The following is a 12,969-nucleotide window of genomic DNA, read 5'->3' as shown; positions in this document are numbered from 1 at the left end:
TCCAATATTTTTATCCTATTTAAGTTTTTAACGTTTTAAAATCGTTTCAATTTTGGCTCGCCATCAATTCTGTTAACAGATCTATACAATATTAAACCAATTTTAAAACGTTAAAAACTTAAATAGGACGATTTAAACGTTAAATACAATTTTAGAACTTACCTCAAACGTTAAGAACAAAAATAATACTTTTTTTTTGAAAGCAAAAGAACTCAACACACTAATGTGGAGCAAATAGCAACAAACAACATAAACACGCAGGCAACTCCAAAAGGTACCATAACCCAAAGAAAAGAAATATGCATGTCATCTCCGGCATAGCTATCAACAACACTAGGAATGTACGCCTCTCCACTCGTCGCAGCTAAGCATGGTCATGTTGATGATATTTTCTACGCCTTTGCTTTTATTCTGAAATATCATCCTATTCCTCTCCATCCAAATGTGCCAAATGATCGCACAGAAGCACCTCAAACGCTGCTTTCGATCCTCTTTTCTACGCGGCTCATCTGTCCAACTTAGGAAGTGGTCCTTCACTAACCCCAGAAAAGGCCAGTGCCGGCCAAACACAGATATCCAAGCACTCCACATCTGCCAAGCAAATTCACAGCCAAGAAACAAGTGATGTACTTGCTCAACATCCTTATTACATAAAACACAATTCTTATCGTCCTAGCTAAGAATCCTGAACCGACTTAGCCGTTCCTTGGTATTCACCCTGCCTACCAGGACAAACCAAACAAATAGCTCCACCGTACCCTTGGTGGAACCAACCCTTTCCATATCGTCTTCGTGAAGCTATAGCTGGTAACGTCCTCTGATAGCATTCCTTCTTGTAGCACCTGCATAAAGGATTTAGTCGAAAAGATACCAAGTCTATCATATTTTCACACAACTCTATCCTCTATATTATTCGCTAGCCTCACAGGTCTCATAGCCTCATGCAGCTGACTCAGAATGTCTAACTCCCACTGAAATAGCTCTCGCCTCCATTGGAAGTTCCAAACCCATTCTAACCCATCCCAAAACCCACACTCCCCAATAACCTAATCACATTGGTTTGAAAAAGAGAAGAGCCTGTGGAACCGATCTTTTAAGGATCCACAATGTAGCCAAACATCCTTCCGAAACCGAGTCCGTCGTCCATCACCAATCTCCATAGCCAGGCCTTAGTCATCTTATCCCTTAGATGTGGTTCCTTAATTTGTATACGGCAAATATCATTCCATGGGCCTCCTCTAGTGGGCAGCACTTGAGTGGACAGTAGCTCATTTGGCTTCAGATTATTACAGGAACAGACCACCTTCTTCCACAATGGGCACTCTTCTTTAGCAAAGCGCCACCATCACTTAAATAACAGTACAGTGTTACAAATTATGGCAACTCCAACTCCCAACCTACCTAACTTCTTAGGGGCCTGCACCAACTCCCATCTCACCAATGCCATACCATTCCTCCCATCCTCCTTACTCCATAGAAATCTTCTCTATAATGAAATCAACTTCTCAGCAACAGCCTTCGACATCTTATATAAACTCAAATAATACACTGGCAAGCTGTTCAAGACTGATTTGATAAGCATCAACTTCCCCGCTTTATTTAGCACCTTAGGTTTCCAAAGGCTTAATTTGTCTTCCACCTTGTCAATTATAGGCTTCCAGGTCTTAACCAGCCTTGGATTAGCTCCTAAAGGGACTCCAAGGTACTTAACAAGGAGGGTATATTCCTTACAATCCTACAATCTACACATACATTGTACCCACTGCTCTTCACAATTAATTGGAATCAGACTGAACTTTTCGAAATTAATACTGATCCCTGACATTAACTCAAACCATCGCAGTAGCCGCTTGTAATTCTTCATAGTCTGGTTTTCTGGTGGGCAAAATAGAATAGTGTCATCAGCAAATTGAAGGTGTAATAGCTCCACACTATCTCGACCAACCACCAAAGGAGAAATACGTCCGATCCTGACTGCCTCACCAACCATTCTATGCAGAACATCCACAACCAGCACAAATAAGAAAGGAGAAAGCGGGTCACCTTGTCTCAAACCCCTTTCCATTTTAAACGGTTTAGATGGCGAACCATTAATCAAGACTAACATAGAAGTTGTGGTCACACACTCCATAACCCACACTCTCCACCTATGCCCAAATCCCATCTTTTGCAGCACAATATCCATAAAACTCCACTTGACTCTGTCATATGCTTTTTGAAAATCTAACTTTATTATGGCTGCCTCCTTATTTCTCCTTTTAAGCCAGTGCACTGTTTCACACGCTATGAGAGTCCCATCATGAATTTTCCTACCCTTCACAAATGCACTCTGAAGGGCCAGCGCCACCCACGTAATATTGGAATCTGCCAGTAACCTGGATGTCTGAAAGAACCCTATCACAGCTGTCGTAAATTCCGCCCCAATCTCATCCCAGCACCTTTTAATAAAATTCATGTTGTACCCATCACAACCTAGCGCCTTCGATGACTCACAATCCCACACTTCCTTTCTAATTTCCTCAGCCGAAGGCATCACCTCCAAGGTCACAGATTCTTCCTCATCTATCTTTCCACCAGACCATCTCTGAACCTCAACAAAGGAGAACTTCCTTGATGATATAGATCTTTATAAAACTCTCTAATAGCTATTTTTATTCTATCTTGGTTCCTAACCAATCTGCCATTAACTATCAGAGCATCAATCCAATTATTCCTCCTTCTTGCCAACGCTATATTGTGAAAGTATCTTGTGTTTCTGTCCATTTCCTTTGCTTGCCGAGACCGTGACATTTGCTTCCAGTGAATTTCTTTCCTGACATACCACCTCTCACAACAAGTAACTAATGCCTTCCTTCTAGCCTCCATAGTTCCATCATACACTCCATTACTTACCATGTCATCTACCTTTTTGATCTCTTCCTCAAACTTCAGGATCTTCTTGTCCATCTCACCAAAGTTGTCCTTATGCCATCTTCCCAAAGGTCCCGTCAATGTCTTCAATTTTTCTGTAAATTGCAACTCCCCTAACCCTCTCCATTCCTCCTTAACCATTCTAAGAAAACTTTCATGTGTAAACCATGACTCTAGGCTTTGAAAAGGCCTAGGATCTCCCCTCATCCTCTTATCTTCGACAATAATAGGGTAGTGATCTGACAAGTCCCTTGGTTCGCCTCTTAACCAGGTCTCAGGGAACTCTTCCAGCCATTCTACACTAACCATAGCTCTATCAATTAAACTGCATGAATGATGAGCAGATAATTTATACGCTTTTTGGCATTATTTTTAGTATATTTTTAGTGGAATCTAGTTACTTTTAGGGATGTTTTCATTAGTTTTTATGTTAAATTCATATTTCTGGACTTTACTATGAGTTTGTGTATTTTTCTGTGATTTCATGTATTTTCTGGTTGAAATTGAGGGACTTGAGCAAAAATCAGATTCAGAGGTTGAAGAAGAACTGCTGATGCTGTTGGATTCTGACCTCCCTGCACTCAAAATGGATTTTCTGGAGCTACAGAACTCAAAATGGCGCGCTTCCAATTGCGTTGGAAAGTAGACATCCAGGTCTTTCCAGCAATATATAATAGTCCATACTTTGCCCAAGTTTAGACAATACGAACTGGCGTTCAACGCCAGTTCTCTGCCCAATTATGGCGTCCAGCGCCAGAAACAAGTTGCAAAGTGGAGTTCAACGCCCAAAATGGCACAAAAGCTGGCGTTCAACTCCAAGAATGACCTCTGCACGTGTAACATTCATGCTCAGCCCAAGCACACACCAAGTGGGCCCCGGAAGTGGATTTATGCATCAATTACTTACTTCTGTAAACCCTAGTGACTAGTTTATTATAAATAGAACTTTTTATCATTGTATTCACAGGCTTGGTTGCTCCGGTTCCCCTCTGGGGCCGAGACCAATGAACTCCATCACTTATGTATTTTCAACGGTAGAGTTTCTACACTCCATAGATTAAGGTGTGGAGCTCTGCTGTTCCTCAAAGATTAATGCAAAGTACTACTGTTTTTCTATTCAATACAACTTATTCCGCTTCTAAGATATTCATTCGCACTTCAACCTGAATGTGATGAACATGACAATCATCATCATTCCCTATGAACGCGTGCCTGACAACCACTTCTGTTCTACCTTAGATTGAATGATTATCTCTTGGATCTCTTAATCAGAATCTTCGTGGTGTAAGCTAGATTGATGGCGGTATTCATGAGAGTCCAGAAAGTCTAAACCTTGTCTGTGGTATTCCGAGTAGGACTCTGGGATTGAATGACTATGACGAACTTCAAACTCGCACGTGCTAGGCGTAGTGACAGACGCAAAAGGATAGTAAATTCTATTCCAGTATGATCGAGAACCTCAAAGATGATTAGCCATGCAGTGACAGCGCATCAGACCATTTTCACAGAGAGGAATAGGATGCAACCATCGACAAGGGTGATGCCTCCAGACGATTAGCCGTGCTGTGACAGAGCATTTGGACCATTTTCCCGAGAGGATTGAAAGTAGCCATTGGCACCGGTGACATCCTTACAAAAAGCCAGCCATAGAAAGGAGTAAGACTGATTGGATGAAGACAGCAGGAAAGCAGAGGTTCAGAGGAACGAAAGCATCTCTATGCACTTATCTGAAATTCTCACCAATGATTTACATAAGTATTTCTATCCTTATTATATTATCTATTTTCGAAAACTCCATAACTGTTTTATATCTGCCTGACTGAGATTTACAAGGTGACCATAGCTTGCTTCATACCAACAATCTCCGTGGGATCGACCCTTACTCACGTAAGGTTTATTACTTGGACGACCCAGTGCACTTGCTGGTTAGTTGTATCGAAGTTGTGACAAATTATGAATTGAGATTAGAGCACCAAGCTTTTGGAGCCATTACCAGAGATCACAATTTCGTGCACCAAGTTTTTGGCGCCGTTGCCGGGGATTGTTCGAGTTTGGAAAACTGACGGTTCATCTTGTTGCTCAGATTAGGTAATTTTCTTTTTGTTTTATTTTCAAAAAAAATTTTCAAAAATCTTTCAAAATGTTCTCCTTTGTTTTCGAAAAAAAAAATTTAAAATAAAAAAAATATTTTCAAAAATATATTCTTCTTCAAAATTTTTAAGAATGAATTCTAGTGTTTCATGAAGCATGTTGAAGCCTGGCTGGCTATAAAGCCATGTCTAATTCCTCTATAGGGCATGTTAGGCGTGTCATGTCTGAGTTACATACTAAAGCTTAGCTGGCTATTAAGCCATGTCTGACCCTTTGATTGGAGCTTTAGACTAAAGAGCATAAGATTCCTGGAATTCATATTAAAAATTTTGGAATCCTTATTTTTCTTTCTCAAAATGATTTTCGAAAAAAAAATTTTTTAAAGAAAATACAAAAAAAAAATCATAAAATCATAAAAATCAAAAATATTTTTGTGTTTCTTGTTTGAGTCTTGAGTCATGTTATAAGTTTGGTGTCAATTGCATACTCATCTTGCATTTTTCGAAAATTTTCATGCATTCATAGTGTTCTTCATGATCTTCAAGTTGTTCTTGGTAAGTCTTCTTGTTTGATCTTTGCATTTGCATGTTTTGTGTCTTTTCTTGTTTTTCATATGCATTCTTGAATTCTTAGTGTCTAAGCATTAAAGAATTCTAAGTTTGGTGTCTTGCATATTTTCTTTGCATATAAAATTTTCAAAAATATGTTCTTGATGTTCATCATGATCTTCAAAGTGTTCTTGGTATTCATCTTGACATTCATAGCATTCTTGCATGCATTCATTGTTTTGATCTAAAAATTTCATGCATTGCATCATTCCCATGTTTTTCTCTCTCATCATAAAAATTCAAAAAATCAAAAAAATATCTTCCCCTTTTTCTCTCTTAAAATTTCGAAAATTAGATTTGACTTTCTCAAAAATTTTTAAAATCCAGTTATTTTTATGAGTCAAATCAAATTTTCAATTTAAAAATCTTATCTTTTTCAAAATCTTTTTCAAAAATCAAATCTTTTTCATTTTTCTTAGTTATTTTCGAAAAATTCTAAAAATGTTTTTTCAAAAATCTTTTTCTTATTTTTATATCAAATTTTCGAAAATAACAATAACAATTAATGTTTTGATTCAAAAAATTTCAAGTTTGTTATTTGCTTATTAAGAAAGATTCAAACTTTAAGTTCTAGAATCATACCTTGTGATTTCTTGTGAATCAAGTCATTAATTGTGATTTTAAAAATCAAATCTTTTTCAAAACTAATTTCAATCATATCTTTTCAAAAATATCTTCTTATCTTATCTCTTTCAAAAAGTTGATTTCAAAATATCTTTTCTAACCTCCTAACTTCTTATCTTTTCAAAATTTGTTTCAACTAACTAACTAACTTTTTGTTTGTTTCTATCTTTTTCAAAACTACCTAACTAACTCCCTCTCTCTCTAATTTTCGAAAATATCTCCCCTCTTTTTCAAAAAAATTCTTTTTAATTAACTAATTATTTTAATTTTTTATTTTAATTTTCGAAAAATTACTAACCTTTTTCAAAAACTATTTTCGAAAATCACTAACTCTTTTTCAAAAATAATTTTCGAAAATCCCTCTCTCATCTTATTCTATTTATTTATTCATCCACTAACATCTCTTCCTCACATCACTCACCAAAAATCCGAACTCCCTCTCTCTCTCTCTGAGTTCAGATTTTCTTTTCTTCTTTTCTTCTTCCACTAACAATAAGGAACCTCTTTACTGTGACATAGATGACTCCTCTTCTTTTCTCTTTCTCTTCTTTTTCTTATGAGCAGGGACAAAGAAAAAGGCATTCTTGTTGAAGCTGATCCAGAACCTGAAAGGACTCTGAAGAGGAAACTAAGAGAAGCTAAATTACAACAATCCAGAGACAACCTTATTGAAAAATTCGAACAAGTAAAGGAGATGGCAGCCGAACCCAACAACAATAATGCAAGGAGAATGCTTGGTGACTTTACTGCAGCTAATTCCAATTTACATGGAAGGAGCATCTCCATCCCTACCATTGGAGCAAACAACTTTGAGCTGAAACCTCAGCTAGTTTCTCTGATGCAGCAGAATTGCAAGTTTCATGGACTTCCATCTGAAGATCCTTTTCAGTTCTTAACTGAATTCTTGCAGATCTGTGATACTGTTAAGACTAATGGAGTAGATCCTGAAGTCTACAGGCTCATGCTTTTCCCTTTTGCTGTAAGAGACAGAGCTAGAGTGTGGTTGGACTCTCAACCCAAAGACAGCCTGAACTCTTGGGATAAGCTGGTCACAGCTTTCTTAGCCAAGTTCTTTCCTCCTCAAAAGCTGAGCAAGCTTAGAGTGGATGTTCAGACCTTCAGACAGAAGGAAGGTGAATCTCTCTATGAAGCTTGGGAAAGATACAAGCAGCTGACAAAAAAATGTCCTTCTGACATGCTTTCAGAATGGACCATCCTGGATATATTCTATGATGGTTTATCTGAGCTATCAAAGATGTCATTGGATACTTCTGCAGGTGGATCCATTCACCTAAAGAAAACGCCTGCAGAAGCTCAAGAACTCATTGACATGGTTGCTAATAACCAGTTCATGTACACTTCTGAGAGGAATCCTGTGAGTACTGGGACGCCTATGAAGAAGGGAGTTCTTGAAATTGATACTCTGAATGCTATACTAGCTTAGAATAAAATATTGACTCAGCAAGTCAATATGATTTCTCAGAGTCTGAATGGAATGCAAGCTGCATCCAACAATACTCAAGAGGCATCTTCTGAAGAAGAAGCTTATGATCCTGAAAACCCTGCAATAGCAGAGGTAAATTATATGGGTGAACCCTATGGAAACACATATAATTCATCATGGAGAAATCATCCAAATTTCTCATGGAAGGATCAAAAGCCTCAACAAGGCTTTAATAATGGTGGAAGAAATAGGTTTAACAATAGTAAACCTTTTCCATCATCCACTCAGCAACAGACAGAGATCTCTGAACAAAATACCTCTAATTTAGCAAACTTAGTCTCTGATCTATCCAAGGCCACTGTAAGTTTCATGAATGAAACAAGGTCCTCCATTAGAAATTTGGAGGCACAAGTGGGCCAGCTGAGTAAGAAGATCACTGAAATCCCTCCCAGTACTCTCCCAAGCAATACAGAAGAAAATCCAAAGAGAGAGTGCAAGGCCATTGATATTACCAAAATAGCCGAACCCAAAGAGGGAGAGGAGGACGTGAATCCCAGTGAGGAAGACCTCCTGGGACGTCCAGTGATCAATAAGGAGTTTCCCTCTGAGGAACCAAAGGAATCCGAGGCTCATCTAGAGACCATAGAGATTCCATTGAACCTCCTTATGCCCTTCATGAGCTCTGATGAGTATTCCTCTTCTGAAGAGAATGAGGATGTCACTGAAGAGCAAGCTGCCAAGTTCCTTGGTGCAATCATAAAGCTGAATGCCAAATTATTTGGTATTGAGACTTGGGAAGATGAACCTCCCTTGTTCACCAATGAACTAAGTGATCTGGATCAACTGACATTGCCTCAGAAGAAACAGGATCCTGGAAAGTTCTTAATACCTTGTACCATAGGCACCATGATCTTTAAGGCTCTGTGTGACCTTGGTTCAGGGATAAACCTCATGCCCCTCTCTGTAATAGAGAAACTAGGAATCTATGGGGTGCAAGCTGCTAAAATCTCATTAGAGATGGCAGACAATTCAAGAAAACAGGCTTATGGACAAGTAGAGGACGTGTTAGTAAAGGTTGAAGGCCTTTAAGTCCCTGCTGATTTCATAGTCCTAGACACTGGAAAGGAAGAGGATGAATCCATCATCCTAGGAAGGCCTTTCCTAGCCACAGCAAGAGCTGTGATTGATGTGGACAGCGGAGAATTGATCCTTCAATTAAATAAGGACAACCTTGTGTTTACAACTCAAGGATCTCTCTCTGCATCCATGGAGAGGAAGCAGAAAAGCTTCTCTCAAAGCACCGTCAACCAAAGCCCCCACAGTCAAACTCTAAGTTTGGTGTTGGGAGGCCACAACCAAACTCTAAGTTTGGTGTCAAACCCCTATATCCAAACTCTAAGTTTGGTGTTGGGAGGTCTCAACAAAGCTCTGCACATCTGTGAGGCTCCATGAGAGCCCACTGTCAAGCTATTGACATTAAAGAAGCGCTTGTTGGGAGGCAACCCAATGTTTATTTATCTAATTTTATTTTTGTTTTTCATGTTTTCTTAGGTTCATGATCATGTGGAGTCACAAAAAAAATGAAAAATTTAGAAACAGAATCAAAAACAGCGGAAGAAAAATCACACCCTGGAGGAAGCACCTGTCTGGTGTTCAACGCCAGAACAGAGCATGGTTCTGGCGCTGAACGCCCAAAATAGGCAGTATCTGGGCGCTGAACGCCCAAAATGGGCAGCATCTGGGCGCTGAATGCCAGAATTGCACCCTGGAGAAGAGCTGGCGCTGAACGCCCAGAACAAGCATGGTTCTGGCGTTCAACGCCAAAAATGGGCAACAAATGGGCGTTCAACGCCCAAAATGGGCACCAACCTGGCGCTGAACGCCCAGAGTTGTGTGCAAGGGCATTTTACATGCCTAATTTGGTGCAAGGTTGTAAATCCTTGAACACCTCAGGATCTGTGGACCCCACAGGATCATCTCAGGATCTGTGGACCCCACAGGATTCCCACCTACCTCCACTCACTCTCTTCTCTCTTCTCAATCATCCTCTATTCCCAATAAACACTCTTCCCCAAAACCCTTCACCTATCACCTCCATCCCTCTTCCCTATTAACCCTTCACCACTCACATCCACCCACTCTTCCCCATAAACCTACCCAATAAACTCCACCTACCTTCAAAATTCAAAATCAATTTCCCACCCAAACCCACCTATATGGCCGAGCCTTAACCCCCCCTCCCTTCCCTATATAAAGCCTTCCATTCTTCTTCATTTTCACACAACACAACACTCTCTTTCCCTTCTTGGCCGAAACACACCTCCCCCCTCTTCTCCATATTTTCTTCTTCCTCTTCATCTAATTCTTTCTTTTCTTGCTCGAGGGCAAGCAATATTCTAAGTTTGGTGTGGTAAAAGCATAAGCTTTTTGTTTTTCCATTACCATTGATGGCACCAAAGACCGGAGAATCCTCTAGAAAAGGAAAAGGGAAGACAAAAGCTTCCACCTCCGAGTTATGGGAGATGGAAAGATTCATCTCCGAAGCTCATCAAGACCACTTCTATGATGTTGTGGCCAAGAAGAAGGTGATCCCTGAGGTCCCTTTCAAACTCAAGAGAAATGAGTATCCGGAGATCCGACATGAAATCCAAAGAAGAGGTTGGGAAGTTCTAACAAAGCCCATCCAACAAGTCGGCATCCTAATGGTTCAAGAGTTCTATGCCAATACATGGATCACTAGGAACCATGATCAAATTAAGAACCCGAATCCAAAGAATTATGTTACAATAGTTCGGGGGAATTACTTAGATTTTAGTCCGAAAAATGTGAGGTTGGCGTTTAACTTGCCCATGATGCAAGGAGATGAACGCCCCTATACTAGAAGGGTCAACTTTAATCAAAGGTTGGACCAAGTCCTTATGGACATATGTGTGGAAGGAGCTCAATGGAAGATTGACTCCAAAGGCAAGCCGGTTCAACTAAGAAGATTGGACCTCAAGCCTGTGGCTAGAGGATGGTTGGAGTTCATCCAACGCTCCATCATCCCCACTAGCAACCGATCTGAAGTTACTGTGGATCGGGCCATCATGATTCATAGCATCATGATTGGAGAAGAAGTAGAGGTTCATGAAGTCATCTCCCTTGAACTCTACAAAATAGCCGAAAAGCCCTCTCCTGGGGCAAGGCTAGCTTTTCCTCATCTTATCTGCCATCTATGTTACTCAGCTGGAGCTTCCATAGAAGGAGACATTCACATTGAGGAAGAGAAGCCCATCACTAAGAAAAAGATGGAGCAAGCAAGAGAGCCCATTCATGGAGCTCAAGAGGCGTATGAAGCTCATCACCATGAGATCCCGGAGATGCCTCAAATGCATTTTCCTCCACAAAACTATTGGGAGCAAATCAACACCTCCTTAGGAGAATTAAGTTTCAACATGGGACAATTAAGGGTGGAACATCAAGAGCACTCCATCATCCTTCATGAAATTAGAGAAGATCAAAAAGCAATGAGGGAGGAGCAACAAAGACAAGGAAGAGACATAGAAGAGCTCAAGGACATCATTGTTTCCTCAAGAAGGAAACGCCACCATCACTAAGGTGGATTCATTCCTTCTTCTTATTTCTTCTGTTTTTCGTTTTCTATGTTATGTGCTTATCTATGTTTGTGTCTTCATTACATGATCATTAGTAGTTAGTAACTATGTCTTAAAGTTATGAATGTCCTATGAATCCATCACCTCTCTTAAATGAAAAATGTTTTAATTCAAAAGAACAAGAAGTACATGAGTTTTGAATTTATCCTTGAACTTAGCTTAATTATATTGATGTGGTGACAATGCTTCTTGTTTTCTGAATGAATGCTTGAACAGTGCATATGCCTTTTGAAGTTGTTGTTTAAGAATGTTAAATATGTTGGCTCTTAAAAGAATGATGACTAGGAGACATGTTACCTGATAATCTGAAAAATCATAAAAATGATTCTTGAAGCAAGAAAAAGCAGCAAAGAACAAAGTTTGCAGAAAAAAAATAGGCGAAAAAAAAAGAGAAAGAAAAAGAGAGAAAAAGCAAGCAGAAAAAACCAAAGCTCTTAAAACCAAGAGGCAAGAGCAAAAAGCCAATAACCTTTAAAACCAAAAGGCAAGGGCAAATAAAAAGGATCCCAAGGCTTTGAGAATCAGTGGATAGGAGGGCCTAAAGGAATAAAATCCTGGTCTAAGCGGCTAAACCAAGCTGTCCTTAACCATGTGCTTGTGGCGTGTAGGTGTCAAGTGAAAACTTGAGACTGAGCGGTTAAAGTCAAGGTCCAAAGCAAAAAAAAAAAGAGTGTGCTTAAGAACCCTGGACACCTCTAATTGGGGACTTTAGCAAAGCTAAGTCACAATCTGAAAAGGTTCACCCAATTATGTGTCTGTGGCACTTATGTATCCGGTGGTAATACTGGAAAACAAAGTGCTTAGGGCCACGGCCAAGACTCATAAAGAAGCTGTGTTCAAGAATCATCATACTGAACTAGGAGAATCAATAACACTATCTGAACTCTGAGTTCCTATAGAAGCCAATCATTCTGAACTTCAATGGATAAAGTGAGATGCCAAAACTATTCAAGAGGCAAAAAGCCACAAGTCCCGCTCATCTGATTGGAGCTATGTTTCATTGATACTTTGGAATTTATAGTATATTCTCTTCTTTTTATCCTACTTAATTTTCAGTTGCTTGGGGACAAGCAACAATTTAAGTTTGGTGTTGTGATGAGCGGATAATTTATACGATTTTTGGCATTGTTTTTAGTATATTTTTAGTGGAATCTAGTTACTTTTAGGGATGTTTTCATTAGTTTTTATGTTAAATTCACATTTCTGGACTTTACTATGAGTTTGTGTGTTTTTCTGTGATTTCAGGTATTTTCTGGCTGAAATTGAGGGACTTGAGCAAAAATCAGATTCAGAGGTTGAAGAAGGACTGCTGATGCTGTTAGATTCTGACCTCCCTGCACTCAAAATGGATTTTCTGGAGCTACAGAACTCAAAATGGCGCGCTTCCAATTGCGTTGGAAAGTAGACATCCAGGGCTTTCCAGCAATATATAATAGTCCATACTTTGCCCAAGTTTAGACGATGAAAACTGGCGTTCAACGCCAGTTCTTTGCCCAATTCTGGCGTCCAGCGCCAGAAACAAGTTGCAAAGTGGAGTTCAACGCCCAAAATGGCACAAAAGCTGGCGTTCAACTCCGAGAATGACCTCTGCACGTGTAACATTCATGCTCAGCCCAAGCATACACCAAGTGGGCCCCGG

At 39.6% G+C, this 12,969-nt stretch overlaps 1 protein-coding gene across 1 annotated transcript; it reads right to left on the bottom strand.

The window, feature by feature from the left end:
• Positions 1-333: 333 nt before the first annotated feature.
• On the bottom strand, positions 334-3,219 carry LOC140178694 (uncharacterized). Its single transcript, XM_072215919.1, has 4 exons — positions 2,674-3,219; positions 1,836-2,584; positions 737-842; positions 334-591 (listed from the first exon to the last, which is right to left on the bottom strand). Exons 1-4 carry the CDS (start codon positions 3,217-3,219, stop codon positions 334-336), a joined length of 1,659 nt encoding a protein of 552 aa, XP_072072020.1.
• Between the last annotated feature and the right edge of the window lie 9,750 nt (positions 3,220-12,969).

This window comes from Arachis hypogaea, chromosome 14 (assembly GCF_003086295.3).
Source record: "Arachis hypogaea cultivar Tifrunner chromosome 14, arahy.Tifrunner.gnm2.J5K5, whole genome shotgun sequence".
Lineage (NCBI taxonomy): Eukaryota > Viridiplantae > Streptophyta > Magnoliopsida > Fabales > Fabaceae > Arachis > Arachis hypogaea.
The sequence above is the reverse complement of the archived record's forward strand: the minus strand, read 5'-3'. Positions and strand labels throughout refer to the sequence as shown.